The sequence below is a fragment of the Schistocerca gregaria genome, chromosome 10 (genome assembly GCF_023897955.1).
Source record: "Schistocerca gregaria isolate iqSchGreg1 chromosome 10, iqSchGreg1.2, whole genome shotgun sequence".
NCBI lineage: Eukaryota > Metazoa > Arthropoda > Insecta > Orthoptera > Acrididae > Schistocerca > Schistocerca gregaria.
The window spans coordinates 140,069,571-140,091,944 of record NC_064929.1 but is presented as its reverse complement, the minus strand read 5'-3'; the positions used below and the strand labels follow the sequence as shown (position 1 = coordinate 140,091,944).

At 42.6% G+C, this 22,374-nt stretch overlaps 1 protein-coding gene across 5 annotated transcripts in view; it reads right to left on the bottom strand.

Annotated features, from left to right (window-relative positions):
• Nucleotides 1-22,374, bottom strand: part of LOC126293305 (aminopeptidase N-like) — a 721,098-nt gene that overhangs the window by 376,250 nt on the left and 322,474 nt on the right. For all 5 annotated transcript variants that reach the window (XM_049986440.1, XM_049986441.1, XM_049986437.1 and 2 more), the window contains one exon: nucleotides 10,753-11,033. In XM_049986440.1, coding sequence (XP_049842397.1) covers nucleotides 10,753-10,917 — 165 coding nt within the window. In that variant the 5' untranslated portion in view covers nucleotides 10,918-11,033. The remainder of the gene's footprint in view (nucleotides 1-10,752; nucleotides 11,034-22,374) is intronic.

The window sequence follows — 22,374 nt, the reverse complement described above, 5'->3', positions numbered from 1 at the left end:
TTAAGGATTCTTCCAATGAATCTGTCTGGCATCTGCTTTACCGACGGCCAACTTTATATGATAATTCCATTTTAAATCACTCCTAATGCGTACTCCCAGATAATTTATGGAATTAACTGCTTCCAGTTGCTGACTAGCTATTTTGTAGCTAAATGATAAGGGATCTATCTTTCTACGTATTCGCAGCACATTACACTTGTCTACATTGAGATTCAATTGCCATTCCCTGCACCATGCGTCAATTCGCTGCAGATCCTCCTGCATTTCAGTACAATTTTCTATTGTTACAACCTCTCGATACACCACAGCATCATGCGCAAAAGGCCTCAGTGAACTTCCGATGTCATCCACCAGGTCATTTATGTATATTGTGCATGGCAACGGTCCTATGAACCGCTCGTCCATCCCGGATGGCGAAGGCATTAATACTCCCGTATCAAAGAGTCATACGGAAAGTAAATAACGATTTTTCTTTACAGATATTTTTATTTGATATAACTAAACAAAACTGTATTTTACATAGAATATGTACTCTGTTGGCAGGAAGTTACTGACCTACTGATTAACGGCTTCTTTTTAAGTTCCATCATAATTTCCGTAGCGTTGTCCACTCAACAAAATCTTTCAATCTGGATAGTAAGTGACACTTGGGGCTAAGTCCGGACTGTACGGCGGATATTGAAACCACAAACAAATCCTGTATCACTCCCGCTGCTTGCGGACGTGTATTGTCGTGATAAAGGCCGACTCCACTGGTAAGCATTAAGCATTCTACGCCGCTTGTTTTTAATCGTGTGGCGAAGTCGTTGAAGAATCTGATAGGTGCCCGCCGCATTCATGGTCTCAAAAAAATGTTCAAAAGTGTGTGAAGTCTTATGGGACTTAACTGCTAATATCATCAGTCCCTAAGCTTACACACTACTAAACCTAAAGTACCCTAAGGACAAACACACACACCCATGAACGACGGAAGACTCGAACCTCCGCCGGGACCAGCCGCACAGTCCATTACTGCAGCGCCCTAGACCGCTCGGCTAATCCTTCGCGGCTCATGGTCTCCCCTCTAGGCATATAGCCGACTAGCAGGAAACCCTTACGATCCCAAAACACCGCCGCTATTATCTTTCTGGTGTCCAAATATAATTTGCTTTGTTCGGTTTCTTTGGGGGCTGCGAATGATGCCATTATACTGATTGGCGCTTTGTTTCTGGTGTGGAATGCGCTATCTGAACTCGTCACCACTGACAGTGTGATTCAAATATTCATCACAATCCTTTTCCTAAAGGCTAACAAATGTTAATGCAACTGCCATTCGTCTCGTGTTGCGCTCGCCCGACAAAATTCGAGGAAGCAGCCTGGCACACCCTTTTTTATGGCTCGGATTTGCAATATCAATCTCGTACAACACAGTTCATGAAATGGCTCTGAGTACTATGGGACTCAACTGCTGTGGTCATCAGCCCCCTAGAACTTAGAACTACCTAAACCTAACTAATCTAAGGACATCACACACATCCATGCCCGAGGCAGGAGTCGGAGCTGCGACCGTAGCAGTCGCACGGTTCCGGACTGCGCGCCTAGAACCGCGAGACCACCGCGGCCGGCTTCATGAAATGTCTGGAAAGAATGAGTGCAGTCCTGTAACTGTGTTGCATTTTTTGCTTTAATACAATACTGGCCATTAAAATTGCTACACCACGAACATGACGTGCTACAGACGCGAAAATTATCCGACAGGAAGAAGATGCTGTGAGATGCAAATGATTAGTTTTTCAGAGCATTCACACAAGGTTGGCCCCGATGGCGACACCTACAACGTGTTGACATGAGGAACGTTTCCAACCGATTTCTCATACACAAACAGCAGTGGACCGGCGTTGCCTGGTGAGACGTCGTTGAGATGCCTCGTCTGAGGAGGAGGAATGCGTACCATCACGTTTCAGGCTTTGAGTGAGGTCGAGTACCCATGACTGTTAACAGAATATGGAATCGATTGGTTCAGGAGGGTAATATGGAACGCCGTGCTGGATCCCAACGGCCTCGTATCACTAGCAGTCGCGATGACAGGCATCTTATTCGCGTGGCTGTAACGGATCGTGCAGCCACGTCTCGATCCCTGAGTCAACAGTAGGGGAAATTTGCAAGACAACAACCATCTGCACGAACAGTTCGACGACGTTTGCAGCAGCATGGACTATCAGCTCGGAGACCATGGCTGCGGTTACCCTCGACGCTGCATCACAGACAGAAGCGCCTGCGATGGTGTACTCAACGACGAACCTGGGTGCACGAATGGCGAAACGTAATTTTTTCGGATGAATCCAGGTTCTGTTTACAGCATCGTTATGGTCGCTTCCGTGTTTGGCGACATCGCGGTGAACTCACATTGGAAGCGTGTATTCGTCATCGCCATACTGGCGTATCACCCGGCGTGATGGTTTGGGATGCCATCGGTTACACGGTCACCTCTTGTTCGCATTGACGGCACTTTGAAAAGTGAACGTTACATTTCAGATGTGTTACGACCCGTGGCTCTACCCATCATTCGATCCCTGCAAAACCGTACATTTCAGCAGGATAATGCACGACAGCATGCTGCAGGTCCTGTACGGGGCTTTATGGATACAGAAAATATTCGACAGCTGCCCTGGCGAGCACATTTTCCAGTTGTCTCACCAACTGAAAACGTCTGGTCAATGGTGGCCGAGCAACTGGCTCGTCACAATACGCCATCTACATCTACATGACTACTCTGCAATTCACATTTAAGTGCTTGGCAGAGGGTTCATCGAACCACAATCATACTATCTCTCTACTATTCCACTCCCGAACAGCGAGCGGGAAAAACGAACACCTAAACCTTTCTGTTCGAGCTCTGATTTCTCTTATTTTATTTTGATGATCATTCCTACCTATGTAGGTTGGGCTCAACAAAATATTTTCGCATTCGGAAGAGAAAGTTGGTGACTGAAATTTCGTAAAAAGGTCTCGCCGCGACGAAAAACGTCTATGCTGTAATGACTTCCATCCCAACACGTGTATCATATCTGCCACACTCTCTCCCCTATAACGCGATAATACAAAACGAGCTGCCCTTCTTTGCACCCTCTCGATGTCCTCCGTCAATCCCACCTGGTAAGGATCCCACACCGCGCAGCAATATTCTAACAGAGGACGAACGAGTGTAGTGTAAGCTGTCTCTTTAGTGGACTTGTTGCATCTTCTAAGTGTCCTGCCAATGAAACGCAACCTTTGGCTCGCCTTCCCGACAATATTATCTATGTGGTCCTTCCAACTGAAGTTGTTTGTAATTTTAACACCCAGGTACTTAGTTGAATTGACAGCCTTGAGAATTGTACTATTTATCGAGTAATCGAATTCCAACGGGTTTCTTTTGGAACTCATGTGGATCATCTCACACTTTTCGTTATTTAGCGTCAACTGCCACCTGACACACCATACAGCAATCTTTTCTAAATCGCTTTGCAGCTGATACTGGTCTTCGGATGACCTTACTAGACGGTAAATTACAGCATCATCTGCGAACAACCTAAGAGAACTGCTCAGATTGTCACCCAGGTCATTTATATAGATCAGGAACAGTAGAGGTCCCAGGACGCTTCCCTGGGGAACACCTGATATCACTTCAGTTTTACTCGATGATTTGCCGTCTATTACTACGAACTGCGACCTTCCTGACAGGAAATCACGAATCCAGTCGCACAACAGAGACGATACCCCATAGCTCCGCAGCTTAATTACAAGTCGCTTGTGAGGAACGGTGTCAAAAGCTTTCCGGAAATCTAGAAATACGGAATCAACTTGAGATCCCCTGTCGATAGCGGCCATTACTTCGTGCGAATAAAGAGCTAGCTGCGTTGCACAAGAGTGATGTTTTTTGAAGCCATGCTGATTACGTGTCAATAGATCGTTCCCTTCGAGGTGATTCATAATGTTTGAATACAGTATATGCTCCAAAACCCTACTGCAAACCGACGTCAATGATATAGGTCTGTAGTTAAATGGATTACTCCTACTACCCTTCTTGAACACTGGTGCGACCTGCGCAATTTTCCAATCTGTAGGTACAGATCTATCGGTGAGCGAGCGGTTGTATATGAGTGCTAAGTAGGGAGCTATAGTATCAGCGTAATCTGAAAGGAACCTAATCGGTATACAATCTGGACCTGAAGACTTGCCCGTATCAAGCGATTTGAGTTGCTTCGCAACCCCTAAGGTATCTACTTCTAAGAAACTCATGCTAGCAGATGTTCGTGTTTCAAATTCTGGAATATTCCATTCGTCTTCCCTGGTGAAGGAATTTCGGAAAACTGCGTTCAATAACTCCGCTTTAGCGGCGCAGTCGTCGATAACAGTACCATCGGCACTGCGCAGCGAAGGTATTGACTGCGTCTTGCCGCTTGTGTACTTTACATACGACCAGAATTTCTTCGGATTTTCTACCAAATTTCGAGACAATGTTTCGTTGTGGAACCTATTAAAGGCATCTCGCATCGAAGTACGTGCCAAATTTCGCGCGTCTGTAAATTTTAGCCCATCTTCAGGATTTTGCGTTCTTCTGAACTTCGCATGCTTTTTCCGTTGCCTCTGCAACAGCGTTCGGACCTTTTTTGTGTACCACGGGGGATCCGTTCCATCTCTTACCAATTTATGAGGTATGAATATCTCAATTGCTGTTGCTACTATATCTTTGAATTTGAGCCACATCTCGTCTACATTCGCATAGTCAGTTCGGAAGGAATGGAAATTGTCTTTTAGGAAGGCTTCTAGTGGCACTTTATCCGCTTTTTTAAATAAAATTATTTTGCGTTTGTTTCTGATGGATTTGGAAGAAATGGTATTGACTCTAGCTACAATGACCTTGTGATCACTAATCCCTGTATCAGTCATGATGCTCTCTATCAGCTCTGGATTGTTTGTGGCCAAGAGGTCAAGTGTGTTTTCGCAACCATTTACAATTCGCGTGGGTTCGTGGACTAACTGCTCTAGATAATTTTCGGAGAATGCATTTAGGACAATCTCGGAAGACGTTTTGTGCCTACCACCGGTTTTGAACAAGTATTTTTGCCAACATACCGAGGGTAGGTTGAAGTCCCCACCAACTATAACCGTATGAGTGGGGTATTTATTTGTTACGAGACTCAAACTTTCTCTGAACTGTTCCGCAACTGTATCATCGGAGTCTGGGGGTCGGTAGAAGGAGCCAATTATTAACTTAATTCGGCTGTTAAGTATAACCTCCACCCACACCAATTCGCACAGAGTATCTACTTCGACTTCACTACAAGATAAACCACTACTGACAGACACCAACACTCCACCACGCCAGTCACTACTCTTGATGAACTGTGGTATCGTGTTGAAGCTGCATGGGCAGCTGTATCTGTACACGCCATCCAAGCTCCGTTTGACTGAATGCCCAGGTGGTTTTCTGGGTGCTGCTTTCTCAGGATCTGTGCACCCAAATTGAGTGAAAATGTAATCACATGTCAGTTCTAGTATAATATATTTGTCCAATGAATACCCGTTTATCATCTGCATTTCTTCTTGGTGTAGCAATTTTGATGGCCAGTAGTGTACTTGCTTTGAGTCATTCAATGACCACCGAGGGCCCTCGCGAGCGATATTCGCCGTGAAGATTCTTCCGTCCGACATTAAACATGATACACCACTTTCTAACTGACTCTTCGTTCATTACATTACCGTAAACATCAGTTATCTCTCTATAAATTTCGATCTGTAGGACGTCATACGCGTTTAAAAAGCGAATAACACTGCGCATCTCACACTTGGCGGTATCGTCAATTTCGGCACACAATTTAAAGTCGCACGGCTAAGCATTAAGCAACCGTAGTGGATAGTAGCTACCGCCAAACTGAAGTGGATGAGTAGCGAGGTCAGTGGTCGGTCGATGGAGGTAGTGGGAGAACACGGTCACGTGTCGAAACAAAACGTTCTTTACTTACCGAAAGACCCTCGTAATAACCAGTAAACTCACGATTCTTTGAAAAATCGGACTCCCACCTACACCGTGCCGCAGGAGGAACGGTTAGCGTCCTGGATATGACAGGGGCGATAAATCGAAGCAAAAAATTCAAGCAAGAGTGTGCTCGAAAATTTAGACCTCAAGAGCTCTTAGCACATGTTAGATAGAAGAGGGATGTTTCAGAGCAGCGAAGATCAACAAGTGCACACAGGTCTTCGAGCTCATATTTTTTGGACATTTTTTCTTGATTTGATCCATATTAGCACCTCTCAAAAATATGGACAGCAAAGAGTTTGCAGTAGAACAGGTTTGTTTCACACTATCGAAGATGAAGTGCTCGTAGCTCTTAAAGCATACTTTTTAGACCCCATGTTTACTAGACTTTTTGCTTTGATTATCATTCCTATTACATCCCTGGGTATTGCCACTCTATACAAAAGAATTAGCAGCGTATGATTAATTTGTAAATTAATCGATGTTTAAAATATTTGACGTTAAGAACGTAAGCGAGAAAAAATTTGGAAAAGAATTGTGTAGTTCGCTGAAGTCGCTATGTGCTCCAATTATGAAACACTAGATGACTATGGTATGGGTAACTTGTGGGCAGTAAGTTAACACTGCGTCGGCATATGCACACTTTCTACGTGTAGTACTTATTGTATTAAATTTTTAACATAATATTGTGCCGCTTTATGAATACATTACGACAGCGTTTTGAATTTTTAAATTCTGTCAATGATTACACCATATCAATCAAATTTTTCTTGCCCCTGCAAGCTGTTAGATACACTACCTGTAACTGAACCCTGAACCGGGTTAGTCGCTAACTATAGATGCATAATTTCATCATTCTGTGGAAGGGAAAAAGGACGACAGTAATATCATATACTCGCTTTGCGAAAATTACAGCAGTGAGAAGAGTATATTTTGGAAAGGTGGTCTTTTATTATTCTGAAAACATCGATGACTTGAAACCCAACTCGGACTTCTCTCACGTCACATCTTGAAAGCCATTGATCGAAGTGCAGTGTGGTGGACGCAGTACTTCTTGGCTTCCATAAACCAAATGACTCAGAACCACGCCTACACTTACTATCCAACGTATGATTGTACGGAGTACCACGCTAAATGAACTAACATTTGCTTAAAATGGCACGCAGTAAAACTTCAACATGAGGCACGACGTTTTAATTTATTCCTTCTTTACTGCTAACTATGCTCGCAATACATTTCGCAAACAGTATACACATATACCACTGACCGTATCATCGTACGACACATTGTTCGAGAGATATGACGTCATAAGCACTGATATGCGTAAAAAAACTTACTGTCGCTTAAAATGGAGTGCAAATTACCCACAGTATGTGCATCCAATTTAGTGTCTTCCAACAGACTTTAAACGTAATTTCAAACTTTTTCTCGCTTGCATACGTAACATCAGCTATTTAACACATTAACTCATTTGGCGCTGTGTTATATATGAGAATTCTGTTCTTTGAAGAACCGAGGATTTTCTAGTTCACCATAATCCGCTACATATTGATCACGAAGGGATCGCACAACACGGTTAGAACAGATACAGGGCGTCGAACCACTTAACGTCACATATTTATTTACTATGTATTTCATCGTTTGGAGATTAGTTATTTTTACACAGGGCGCTTCTAACACTGTTTTCTCATTTGGTTTGAGGTTTTTTTTTCTTCAAGTTTGTCATGTGGTGTTAGTGTTAAAATTACTCTTTTGTCAATCAGCTTTTAGTCTTCAATTGCTGATTCTTCTGTTATTGATAGTTGACTGGATAAAAAATTTATTTTATGTAATCGTATGGATAGGGCCACCCGTCGGGCAGACCGTTCGCCGGGTGCCGGTCTTTCAATTTGACGCCACTTCGGCGACCTGCAGTCTATGAGGATGAGGATGATGATGGTGATGACAGCACAATACCCAGTCCCTTGGCTGAGAAAATTCCCCGAACCCGGGGCCCGAGGATTGACAATCCGTCACGCTGACCATTCAGCTGTGGACTGAATAAAAATTCAAAAAAAAGTTCAAATGTGTGTGAAATCTTATGGGACTTAACTGCTAAGGTCATCAGTCCCTAAGCTTACACACTACTTAACCTAAATCATCCTAAGGACAAACACACACAGCCATGCCCGAGGGAGGTCTCGAACCTCCGCCGGGACCTGCCGCACAATAAAAATTAATACGTTAGTATAGGTTCACCTTCCTTAATAATAAAACAAGTTCTTTTTTACTTTTCAATTATGGCTACGGATATTTCTTTAAATTTGGTTAAGTTAATGATGTTTATTCAATACAATTGTATCATGATCTCTATTCAGACTTTTGGGTCCAAGTTTTTAATCCATTTTAGAGCTGTTTATACTTAACTGCTTAACATAAAATTCCGAGTATACTCTTTTTTTAAATTCTGGCGAAACAATAAAACGCTGAGTATACTCGGGCTTATTTCCGACTGGCACGCGTTTTAAAAGGCCCAATTTACTCGTTCTATCTAGTGTTTTGGCAGTTCCTTGATATTTTCGGTAGATGCCACTGTGGTGTGTTACTCTAAAGTGTATATTTCTGGCAAGAGATGTGTCTGAATCAGGCAGTTGTACTAGCGGTCACTCTACAACCTGTTCTTGCAGTTTGCCTGTTATTTCCTCACGTTTTATGAAAATGGAGAGTGAAGATGAGTTTGATATTGAATTTAGTGGGTCTCCGAGGTCTCAAGATAGCTATGAAGAGAGTTCGGAGGAAGGAACTGATGTATCAGTTTCTTCTGATTGTGACATTGCAAGCGCCAGAGTGTGGTACGAGACAGATCCATCTAAGACACTGCCACCTGCTCCACCACGTTTTCCTTTTACAGGTAAACCTCGAATTAATTGCGAACCCTGTATTGAAAATGTCTTGCATTATTTTAGACAGTTCATTGATGACGGATACATGCAAATTTTGGTTACCGAGACCAACAAATATGCAACACAAACAAACGTCCCGGCATGGAAGCCAACAACAATTGATGAGATGTACATATTTGTTGCTGTACTATTGTTACAAAGCATTGTGAAAAAACCCACATATCAGTTGTACTGGACAAAAAGAGCTACATTAGCCACACCAATTTTTAGAGAGGTTCTGCCATTTAAGAGGTTTGTTAATTTGAAGAAGAACTTACATTTTTTGGACAACGCAACCTATAACGCAGAAAGCCATCCACAACCCAAACTGAATCAAGTATGGCCTATTGTGAGCTACCAGTCGGCTAAATTTAGAAACAGCTCTGTTCCAGAAAGAGATGTCACCGTAGATGAAAGCCTGCTGTTATATAAAGGGCAAATGGGATGGATCCAGTATTTGCCGCTCAAGAGAGCTAGGTTTGGCATGAAAACATTCATGTTGTGTGAGTCACAGACTGGATATGTTTCGTCCCTAATTATTTACGTTGGCAAGGGCACTATATTTGAGCAATAATATAAGTATCTACCAATGTCGTCACAAACTGTAATGACACTAATGCAAGCCTTGCTAAATATGGGATACTGCTTGACTCTATATAATTATTATAGTTCTCCCCAGCTTGCTGACCTTCTGCTAACAAAAAGAACAGGTATGTATGGCACCGTGCGTCCTACAAGAGAAGAAATGCCGTCTTCTTTCCGGACCAAGAAACTGAAGAAAGGGGAGGTTGCAGCATGCTAGCGAGGTAAATTGACTGCACTGAAATGGAAAGATAAGAGAGACGTCTGTAAGCTGTCCACTATCCACAATGCAGAAATAAAAACACGGAAAGTAACAAACAAATACATTGCCATACCAGTGGCTGTATTAGCTTATAATGACACAATGGGGGGGGGGGGGGGGGGGTGTGCATAAAGTTGATCAGCACGTTGCAAACAATCCATTGCCACGCAAGAGGGGTAAAAAGTATTACAAGAAGATATTTTTCCATCTATTGGAATTAGCAGAATGGAATGCCTTTGTGCTATATAAAAAACATTGAGGAAAGCTCGCTGCCCTTGACTTTCGAGTGGCTGTCGCTTTACAGCTCATTGTCAAACATCAGGGGGAGGAATGTTCACCCAAAGCAGCGGGCCGTCCATCAGCAAAATCAACCCAAACGCGACTTGTTGGGCGTCATTTTCCATCTACGATTCCTCCGACCGAGAAGAAGCAGAAGCCAACAAGAACGTGTAGGATGTGCAACTGTGCGTGGTGCCAGAGGAAGGAAGGCACGGAGGGAATCAACATACATGTGTAAAGACTGTCGTGTAGCTTTGTGTGTTGATCCTCGCTTCAGGGTATTTCACACAGCCACAAACATATAAACAATGCCTCTAAATTTTAATGGTTAGTGTTGCTGTTCACTTTTAGTGCCTCAATGCACAGAATTACTGTAATTTTAAGAAGAAAAAATAGGTTAAGCCTATCACGAGTATACTCGTGATTTTAAACCAGGGGCTATTTAGACATGAAAATGTCAATTGTTAAGCACCTAAAAATAGTTTCGTTGTTACTGCCATTATTGTGCTTCACTGAATATTTCTTTTTGGCAATAAAAAAATAGTTGAAAAAGAACCATCGTATCGTAAATAATACATATAGACACATCCAGAATAAAACCCGCCTGCTTTCAAGAAAAAAGTTTGGCTACACTGCCATGTTCGGCAAACTAAGATTGGTTTGAAATTTGTTTATTTATTTATGGGGCAAAGATTGGAGTGACGTACCGCAACGCCGAAGTAGTAAACGAGGACGCCGACGAGCGCTGCGAACAGGACGGCGGCGAAGACGAAGGCGAGGGCGCGACCCGTCGAGACGAAGCAGCCGCCCTTGCGGCCGTACTCGATGGCGTCCGCGTGCAGGAACTCGTCGCGGCTCGTCGACAGCGGCATCGCGCCTACGGGGGCGGCGGCGGGGGCGGAGGTGGTGGCGGCGGCGGCCGAAGGCGAAGAGGCCGGCGGCCGCGACTCGCAGCTCTTGTGGGCGGACGAAGGGCCCGCGCTGCTGCCTGCAACACGTCACGTCGATACCGTGTTTTTAGATATCCTGAAGGTTTTTGACACAGTTCCTCACAAGAGCCTTCTAATGAAATTGCACACATGTGCGACTGGATTCGTCTCAAAGGATCACATAGTTCGTAGTAGCTGACGGAAAACAGAAGCACATGGATCCATTTTCAAAATTTCGTATTTATTCAAGTACAAATCCAAAATGAACAAGGTTTATACCAATGGGCCGGCCGGAGTGGCCGAGCGGTTCTAGGCGATACAGTCTGGAAGAGGGTTAGGTTTAAGTAGTTCTAAGTTCTAGTGGACATGACCTCGGTAGTTAAGTCCCGTAGTGCTCAGAACCATTTGAACCATTTATACCAATGAAAGGAGGAAGTTTCAAAGCTTTTTCATAATTGCTCGGCAGAAATGCTAACCATTACACTACCACAGCACAGTGGTCAACATTGCTGCAGGAACTATCTAAGTTCAGTGCCCTCCCCAACACAAACTTCAATTCATTTTCCCTTATACAGGGTGAAAAGTATTTAAACCGACAAACTCTGGGAGATTGTAGGGGACATCAAAACAAATATTTTTCCCTAATGACATTTTTTCCTATGAGGAACATTTAAGCCGGTAGACGAAGATTTCTCAGGGCGCAAATTAATTAAACCAACAAACACTTTTCTAATTTTTTTATGACCAAGAGACAACACATCAACACAACCCAATTTCAGTTACAGTAGATTTTCAAAAATGCCTCCATTGACACGTAAACAAAGGTTTCACCCTCGGATCATGTTCTGTCTGACACGGGCAAAAACCCCAGGAGTATCCTAAATTGCTCCTACTGCTGCTACAATCCGGGCAACCAGATGCTCTTCTTATGCAACAGGAGTTGCGTAAACAAGGTTGCACAAGTATCCCCACACAAAAAAAGTCCACAGGGCACGTATCTGGAGATCGAGCAGGTCACGGTACAGGACTAACTCTGCCAATCCACGTTTCTGGGAACCGTCGGTCCAGGAATCGACGCACACGACGACTGAAATTTGCCGGCGCCCCGTCATGTTGGAACCACATGCGTTGTAGGCAGCGGGACGTCTTCCAGCAATTATGGCAATGCTCTGGCGAGAAAATTGTAGTAGTGCCTGCCATTTAATGGCCTAGGTAGCAGATACGACCCAGTTAAAAAATTCCCAACAACAGCGACCCACACATTAAAGAAGAACCGCACTTGATGAGCGCTAGTAATTGTGGCATTTAGGTTATCCTCACTCCAAACATGCTAATTGTGCATGTTTAAGATTCCATCAGGCCCGAACGTTGCTTCATTCGTAAAAAACAGAGGATGGAAATGTAGGATGCATTTCTCACTGTTCCAGGTACCACTGCGAAAAGTGTGTTCTAGGTGGATAAGCAACTGGTTCCAGGTTGTGGACACGCCGTAAGTGAAATGGACGGAACAATTGCTCTCAAAAGACTGTTATAACATTCGTCCCCATGTTACGTGTAATTGCACGAGCGCTGACTGAAGGATCCCGCTCCACATGCTGCAAGACAGCTTCCTCAAATTGCAGCGTTCTTACCGTGCGACGGCGTCCCTGTCCAGGTATTCTGCTAAATGACCCGGTTATCACGCAGACGTTGGTACACAGCAGCAAAGGTCGTATGATGCGGGATACGGCGATTAGGATATGGTTGTTGATAAAACCGCTGTGCATCTCGTCCGTTGTGTGCGCTGCGTAGTACGCACCAACAGTATCAGTGTACTCACTCCAGGGTGTATCGCTCCATTAGTAAACAAAGACAATGCACTACTACACTGGTGGACAGCAGTTGCCTTCAACTGATGAGCGTAGTAAGGCTTCCCCCGGTTTAAGTAATACTCATAGGAAAAAATGAATTAAGGGAAAAATATTTGTTTTGATGTCCCCTACAACCTCCCAGAGTTTGTCGGTTTAAATACTTTTCACCCTGTACATTGCCACTAGTGCTAGGCCTCTCCGATATTGGCAAGTACCGCAGCATTTGGACGTAATGGGTCGTCCTTGCATCTTGTAGATCTTATAATTAAATGTCCCAGAGAAACAATTATAAGATCTATAAGATCACCAATGGTACAAGGACGTCCCATTACGTCCAAATGCAGTGGTGCTTGCCAATATCGGAGAGCCCTGGCAGTAGTAACAATATATAAGGGATAATGAAGTTTGTGTTGTGGAGGGCACTCAGCTTAGTCGTACAGCAATGTTGACCATTGTGCTGTGTTAGTGTAATGGTTAGCATTTCTGCCTAGCATGCAAGACGACCCAGGTTCGAGTCGTGGCCGCAGCACAAGTTTTAATTCATTTCGTCTGCTACGATCATTGTTTCATAATGTTTAATAGAAATTTAATAATTTTTAATTAGTTAGTTTTTAATAATTATAAATGTGATAAATGTTCAAGGCTGCCACTGTTGGCTGCACGGCAAACATCGACGCGGTAACAAAACTCGTCCCCCACACGCGAAAGCTTATCTGCTGTTAGTGAGTGCACGGCAGCAGTGATCAGGTTCCGCAGATCGTTCAAATTGGTTTGTAGAGGTGGGACGTAAACAACTTCATTCACATAACTCCGTAAGAAATAGTCGCGGGGTTGTGATATCAGATCTCGCTGGCCAGAAGTGCAGAGCTAGGTCCTCAACTCCCCTGCGACCGATCGAGCAATGAGGAAGGGAGTCATTCGAAAATCCTCGTCGTACATCACGATACCGGTAGACGGAGCTCCATCTTGCTGCAAAATGAAGTCCTGGGAATCTTCCATTACATGAGGGAAAAGCCATTTTCCAACATGTCCAGGTACGAGATTCCCGTTACAGTTCTTTCCGTACAGAAAAATGGTCCATAAACGATGTTAAAAAATATATCGGCCCAACCACTTGTTTATAGTGTAAAACACTCAGATTGACGCGTTTTGGATGTCAAGCTTCCGTCATCAGAATAATAAAAAGTAAAAGAACCTGTTAAAACTCGCTAATATTGTGCCTGATGCATGTTCCATTTTAGCGAGTTTTAACAGGTTCGTTTACTTTTTATTTTTCTGATGATGGAAGCTTGACTGTCGGAACGCGTCAATCTTAGTGTTTTACACTATAAACAAGTGGTTGAGCCGATATATTTTTTAACATTGACATTCACAACTACGACCTCTCATCCAGTATGGATAAAATCAAAGGTCCATAAACGTCTGTACGGGATACGGCACAGAACATGTTGATCTTCGGCGAGTCTCTTTCGTGTTGCCTTCGTGAATGTGAATTTTCCAAACCCCATATGCGAATATTGTGTCTGTTAACTTTTCCGCTAAGATGGAACGTCGTTACATGCCTAAAAAATGGCACGCTGCAGAAATGCGTCATCCTCCATCTTTGCTCACGACAAAATGCGAGACGCTTCTCTTTCTCATTGGGGGTTCAGAGCCTGCACAAGCTGTAATCGATAGGGCTTATACAGCAAACGCCATGTCAGAACTTTCCATACGTTTGGTTGGTGTATTCAAAGTTCTCGACTGGTTCTGTTGGTAGCCTTACTGGGACTGCGCACAAAACTTTAATGAATCCGTCGCACATCATCGTGCAACACATGCGGTAGACCTGTGCTTTTGCTTTTGCAAACACTCCCAGTCTGTTTAAATTGTTTAAACCAACGGCTCACACTTTTGCCAGTTGGTGGTTGAATACTGAATATGGTACGAAACGCCCGCTGCACTGCTATTCAAGAACGCAGAAAACCTTGTGCTCAATAGTTGCCATCTTACAACTGACAGTGAAACGGAATGACTGCCCTGCTGCCGCACCAACTCTACCGGCCGCATCTGAAACCATCACTGTCAGACCACCAAAAACTTTGGAACTTCCTCTTTTCATTGGTATACAGCTTGTTCATTTTGGATCTGTACTTAATACATACGAATTTTTGAAAATGGGTGCATCATTTACAATAACTCTGTGGCACCTGTCGTTCCCCAGTGATGTGTTACATGCCCTCTGCTGTTCCTGACCTACATAAACTATTAACTGTTTTTAATGATTTTCCTGGAATTGTGGAATCATACAATGGAGGGTCTTTCTATCTATCTATTTGTCAATAGGTTACATTTTTTATGTTGAAGGTCAATTGCCACTTCCTGCTGCAAGCATAGGTCATATCCAGGCCTCCCTACACTTTGCCACAATTTTCTACCATTGCGACTTCAACAGCATCATCCGTGAAAAACTTCAGAGAACAATAAAAATCATTCGCCACCTATTGGCTGTGTTATGCATTACAGTATAAGGTGATCCCTGAGAAGAAAGTTATTAAGGGTTCAAATGCCTCTGAGCACTATGTGACTTAACTTCTGTGATCATCAGTCGCCTAGAACTTAGAACTAATTAAACCTAACTAACCTAAGGACTTAACACACATCCATGACCGAGGCAGGATTCGAACCTGCGATCGTAGCGGTCGCTCGGTTCCAGACTGTAGCGCCCAGAACCGCACGGCCACACCGGCCGGCGAAAGTGATTACCAGTGACCAAATGTTTTCTAGTAAGGTACACGGAAGGTAGTTATGATTTGTTGTTTTCCAACCAGGTACATGCAATGCGACATCTTAACAGAGAGCAATTTGGAGGGGCGGACTTGCAAGAATAGATCTTTGGTCGTGTAGCTGCAGATGCCTTCGCCTCTCCATGTGTCATCCATAGGTTGTGGGCACGCTACAGGGCGCAGATCAATAGACAAGGCAAGTTCGGCAAGGTTGCCGACGTATTACATCCTAAGGTGAAGACCGATATCTAGCCACCTCAACGTTGCGACGTCGTACGGGTACCGCCAGAGCATTGGAGCCGCTGTGTTCGATCAGTCTTTAATGAACAAGTCACGAGTCAAGGCCGTACTAAGCAGATGTCCGGTTCGAGTAGACAAGACAACACCCATCAGCTCGCTTTCAGATCTGCAGTTCTCATGTCATCTGGCAACTTCGCCACAGGGAAAAGCAGTTGTTCACAGACGAGTCCAGAGTACCAAGCGGTATTTGCCAATGTTGTCCAGAAAACCGACAGATTTCTAAGGTCCTGTGACGTGATGTGAGAGAAGGTTTCAGTGTTGACAGCCATACAAATATTGTCCACGGTCGCCTTACCGCCAGGCACTACATCAAACAGATCCTGTTAATCCATGTGCTGATTGCTGCATGCGATGGTAGCCCCGAATTCCTTCTAATTGCAAGGCCTATTTGGCGGGCGTCAGCAGGAATGCGTTGCGAAGCCTCGACATCGAAGTTATGGAACGACCGCTGGTGAGTTCCGACCTAAACCCAATCGTGCATTTGTGAGACATGCTTGACAGACGTGTTCATGGTCGACCTGTTCCCCCACAGACTCTCTCAGAACTCTCACGGACTCTCACCGAAGGATCTGAGTACCACAGCATGATCTCTGTAGATTAATGCATAACATGCCACGTACGTGTCCGGCAGTGATAAACGTTCAGGGAGGGCTTAGATTGTCAATCCCATGGAAAAGACCCAGGATGAGAGAATGAATGATTATTTCCACTTTGTAACCGACACCTGTTAGACATTTCAGTTCTTTTTATGTAAACGATCCAGGATGTAATGCAGTTTTCTTGTGACTAAATTTGTGAAGAATAAAGGTATTGTTTGTTTACATACCCAGTCCTCAAATTATTGCTCAGTGGAGTACGGCAGACGCCATGAGTTATGTTCCATAATTCTTTTGATCAGTATACAGGGTGCTCCGTATCAGCGCAGGAATCTCTGAAAGAATAGATAATCAAAAACGACCTTCTCGGGTATGAATGTAAGCCAGTGGCTCATGAAAGTAAATACAATGAGACATTCTAAAAAGCACTCAGTCTTCATGCGACAAGTGGCCCATCCGACCACCGCGTCATCCTCAGACGGCCGACAGCGCTTAACTTCGGTGATCTGACGGGAACCGGTGTATACACTGCGGCAAGGCCAGTGTCGCCAGACATTCTAAAACGCAAGCAAATATTATTTTCAGCACATCCCCCCTTTTTTTTAATGGATACCCCGTATTATTTCTAATGGATTCAATAACGTGAATGGCGTTGGTTGCATAGCAAAACGTCAGTTACATCCCGAGAAGCGAAGTTGACGGTTGAAATAAACTAAACAAGCCGCTATTGCACTTCCCAGAATGCAAGCATGAACTGCACGTTGCTCATAATCGTGATGTGATTAACGTACGTAATCTTACGTACACTGTTTCACGAGGGCAGAGAGTAATAATAGGGTTTCGTGTCACAAACTTTAATATGTACATATCGATTACCCTCTTGGATGTGTTATTTAACTGCGAACACACTGCGGAACAATACCGGTCAGTGCGCTAAACCAACAATTACTAAACCGATGGATAGGACGGGGCAGTTCTGTTCAGAGATTTCCAGCGTGGTCGTGGGATTTCATCCCCATGAAACTTTTATGTCTAGGGACCTGTGAAAAATGTTGTGCATCACAAGTTTCAAACAACAATGGACAACATGAAACTTCGTATTATCGCCGCGTGTGCCGCAGTAACACTAGCAACAGAGACAACAATGGGCCGATCAGTGTTGGAGCATGCACAGTGGAACGGTCTACCGGACGGGAGGCCCTAGCCACACGAAATTTCATTTCATTACCTTGTAAATGCCGATCTCTTCGAACATACGTTAGTGTGTTTCTGAGGAAACGTAAGTTTGTTTTGTAGGTTATAACATTTCAGCTCCTCAACACCAAATTAAAACGTTGCATTAGGAGGTGTCTGCTTCGTGCAAAAGGTCTTGAGTTCATATTGACGACAACAAGTAATTCTTCATTACAGACGTTTATTTACAAAACAGAACTGACAGACTTCACAAACTCAACAACTGACTCTCCGAGATAACCGCACTGCATATCCGAACTGGCAACTGACAACTCCTAGGTGTATTAATATCTTTCCAAACAATGAGAGTCTTTGACAATGTTTTGTTTATAATACGATAGCAATTCACGACTTAAAACTAAATTAGACATTACAGAATTTTAGTACAGATTAAAGTAAGTAAAAGGATCAGTACATATAAATTCTTACAAGCATAATTTCCAAATAGATTTTATAACATTTTTCTACCAGCTTCTGGATAACCTTCACCAGATTTGTACCGATGTTTCCAGAAATATCTTGACATTTGATTCTGGATATTTCTTGAGTGATTTAGAACAACTATTTATATGTAAAATGATTTAAATCGTGTTTCAAAACGTAAATAAATCCTTTCAGCAATGCCTACTGATACAAATCGTCTTTCGAAACTAGGCCATGAAACAGCTTTCACAAGCCTTCGCATTTTTGCGATCACAATACAGAATTTCTCCATAGAAAGTTCCAGAAGTGTGCATTAAACGTTCATTTACAGACTTTCTCTTTAGCTGGTGAGTTTTTAAAAGTATCTTGTCCATATTATACGAAATAATTTAGCTCAAAACTGATAATTTATACAATTAATCAGAGCTACAGCAAACAGTGAGTCTTTCTTTTACAAAATGAAATATAATTACAAAATTGAATGAAAATAGGTTACTAACACTAATATGTATTTACATTAATTCTATTTTTGTTCTTTCTGTGCAAAATGTCCTAATATTGACACAGTACAATATTTAAACATCACCAAAGTTTCCCTTTACATTTTGCATATCTGTATCGACATCCCCTAAAAGTCTACAGTATCGAATACTTCAATATGTCCCAATATGTCCTGTAACGTTACAAGGTACTACTGCGCATCTTTGTGCAAATTTCAAGTCTAACCTAATCATCAATAATGTTGAGTGACATGTCCTGTACCTACCATGTACCATTATGTAACTACTGTACAACTGCATACAACTAGCATTTACCCCATATTAGATCCTTGCTCAGCCATGAACTATGTTTACTCTGGCAAGAGATATTCGGTGTGTCGTCACCATTATTATAAAATAAAGATCAATAAAGCACGAAAGTGTAATGTCTTTCCTTATTTTTCAGTGTGTGATAGGATGACAAGACATCTGTATTGAGAACAGCGCTTGTCGCTTCGTAGTAGTCGCGATTACGGGATACATGGGGCTCACGCTTGCCTCTCGGGATGCGAAATAGCAGACCGTTTCATTCATTGCAAACGTCAACTTTGCTTTGCAATTTCTCGGAAAGTCACTGACATCTTGCAATCTAGCGAACGCCATTGTTTTTTTTTTCTTTTATGTTACTCATTACGTAAGAAATAATACGGGTCATCAATAAAAAAACGTAAGTTTGTGTCGAAAATAATATTTGATCGGATTTTAGAATGCCTCATAGTACGGTCCCTCGGCAGTGCCGTTTGATAGTTAGCCTGCCTGGGTTACTTCCCTTCAAGTGTACTCTCCAACATTTCACAGCTCCGTTTATCTCAGCCAGCGTCAGTGGTATCATTGGTGTGTGTCGTTACGTGTTGACGTGAACGCTTAAGTTTAGTTACTTTGTTTCGTTTCTGTCACTGTTAAAAATGGTAACCACTGAAGGACGTGTGTTTTTAGTCGAACAAGTGTTCAAAGCTTACGGTAAATACACAGTTTCAGTTCGCCAAACATTTAATTCGTCACACATTTAATTTCTCGGAGACAACATCGATACAGTGCGAAATTTGATTAACAAATTTCGAAGTACCAGTTCAGTGACAGATGTGCCGAGAAGTGGTGGTCCTAGAGCTTTGTCTAAGGATAAACTACTTGATATTTCCGATAAAATGTCCACGAGTCCGAACAAGTCAGTAAGAAAACTCGCCCAGGTAATCGATGACAGTGTCGGAACGGCCCACAGAGCTGTAAGGAAAAAAATTAGAACTTTTCCCACACAAAGTGACAGTCGTGCAAGAACTGAAAGATAGTGATCATGGCAAGTATTGTCAATCGTTCAAAAATTTAGTTCAACAAAATGAAAGGGATATTATTAATGAAACGTTTTTCACTGATGAGCCGTGGTTTCATTTATCCGGGTACATGAACTCGCAAAATACTCATATGTGGAGTACTGCAAATCCATTGTGTATTCAAGAGGAACCACTGCATTATGTGAAAATAGGAGTTTGGATTGCAATTTCTAGACGTCGGATTGTGGGTTCCATAATTTTCAACGAAACAATAAACGCGCGACGATACAGCAGTGATATTCTGTACACATTCGTAGAACAACTTGTGTTAAGTGAAACACTGAACGGTTATTTTCAACAAGATGGTACAACCGCGCATACAGCTTGTCACTGCTTGCTGATGTTTTTGGTTACCGCATAATTTCACAACGACTTTGCCTCCACGATCGCCTGACCCAAAACCACCTGACTTTTTCTTCTGGGGTGCAGCGAAAGCAACGGTCTATAAAAACCGTCAAAAATCCATCGATGAATTGAAAACTACAATATCCACTTTCACTGTTTCTGTTAAGAGATAAAACGTTACAGCTTGTGTATGGAAACATGATTAGACGAATTGAACTGTGTATTCCACGACAGGGTGGACCCTTTCGACATTTAATGTGAAAATTTGTAAGTAAAAATTGATATTCAATAGATTAATAACTTGTATTTCACTGAGTTTCATTTCGGTATATTCACTGCGGCATGCAGCACGTGCAGCTAACAATCATACGGCACAGCGGAGAGACTTTTTGAACACCCCGTATTTACTTTCAGGACCCTGTATTTACTTTCAGGTGCCCTTTATTTACATTCATACCCACGAAAGTTGTTTTTGAGTACCTATTGTTCCAGACATACCTGCGCTGAAATGTTTAAGTGTGTCATCTTGTATATTACACTGAGATAGCAGAAGTCTTAGTGCAGCAACCCGACGTGGCACACGGACTCAACAATCGTTGCAAGTCCGCTACCCACGGGCTAACCTCTCGATTACTTTTTATTTATTTATTTATTTATTGTGGGTCCACATTAAGGAGAAGTCTCCATGGTTATGGAACGAGTCAATACATAAAATTATAACACGATAGTGGAAACAGATAGAATGAAATATAAGAAACATATTCAGGCGACAATTTTATTTAAATAAAGAAAATCAACAATGTAACACTGGAATTTGCTTAATTTTCCAGCTCTTCCAGGAGCTCCTCGACAGAATAGAAGGGTGAGCCATGAGGAAACTCGTTTAGACTTAAAAGTGTTTGGGCTACTTCAGTTCTTGTGGTAACTCTATAGATGTAGCAGTCTGAGCGAACAAGCTTAGATGGTGGGGTCATGTTACACGCATAGGAGAAGCAAGGCTACCCAAGAGACTCATGGGTTCAGCAGTAGAGGGTAGGAGTCGGGGCAGACCAAGGAGAAGGTACCTGGATTCGGTTAAGAATGATTTTGAAGTAATAGGTTTAACATCAGAAGAGGCACCAATGTTAGCACTGAATAGGGGATCATGGAGGAATTTTATAAGGGGACTATGCTCCAGACTGAACGCTGAAAGGCATAATCAGTCTTAAATGATGATGATGATGATGTGGTAGCTTATTGAAAATGGATGCAGCAGAATACTGCACTCCTTTCTGCACAAGAGTCAAGGAAGTGCATTCCACATGCAGATTTGATTTCTGCCTAGTATTAACTGAGTGAAAGGTGCTAACTCTTGGGAATAAGCTAATAGTGCTAACAACAAACGACATTAAAGAAAAAAATATACTGTGAGGGCAATGTCAGAATTCCCAGACTATTGAATAGGGGTCGACAAGAGGTTCTCGAACTTACACCACACATAGCTCGAACAGCCCGTTTTTGAGACAAAAATACCCTTTTTTAATCAGAAGAATTACCCAAAAAAAAATAATACCATATGACATAAGCGTATGAAAATGTGCGAAGTAGACTGCGTTTCGTGTTGAAATGTGACTTATTTCAGATACTGTTCTAATGGTAAATAAAGCAGCATTTAGTTTCTGAAGAAGATCCCGAACATGGGCTTTCCACAACAGCTTACTATCTATCCGAACGCCTAGGAACTTTAACTGATCCGTCTCGCTTGTAATATGCCCATTCTGTCTGATCAAAATATCGGTTTTTGTTGAATTGTGAGTTTGAAACTGTAAAAACTGAGTCTTACTGTGATTTAGCAACAAATTATTTTCCACAAGCCATGAACTTCTTTCATGAACTACATTATTTGATATTGTTTCAATATTACACACAAGATCCTTCACTACCAAGCTGGCGTCATCAGCAAACAGAAATATTTTTGAATCACCTATAATACTAGAAGGCATATCATTTATATAAATAAGAAACAGCAGTGGCCCCAGCAC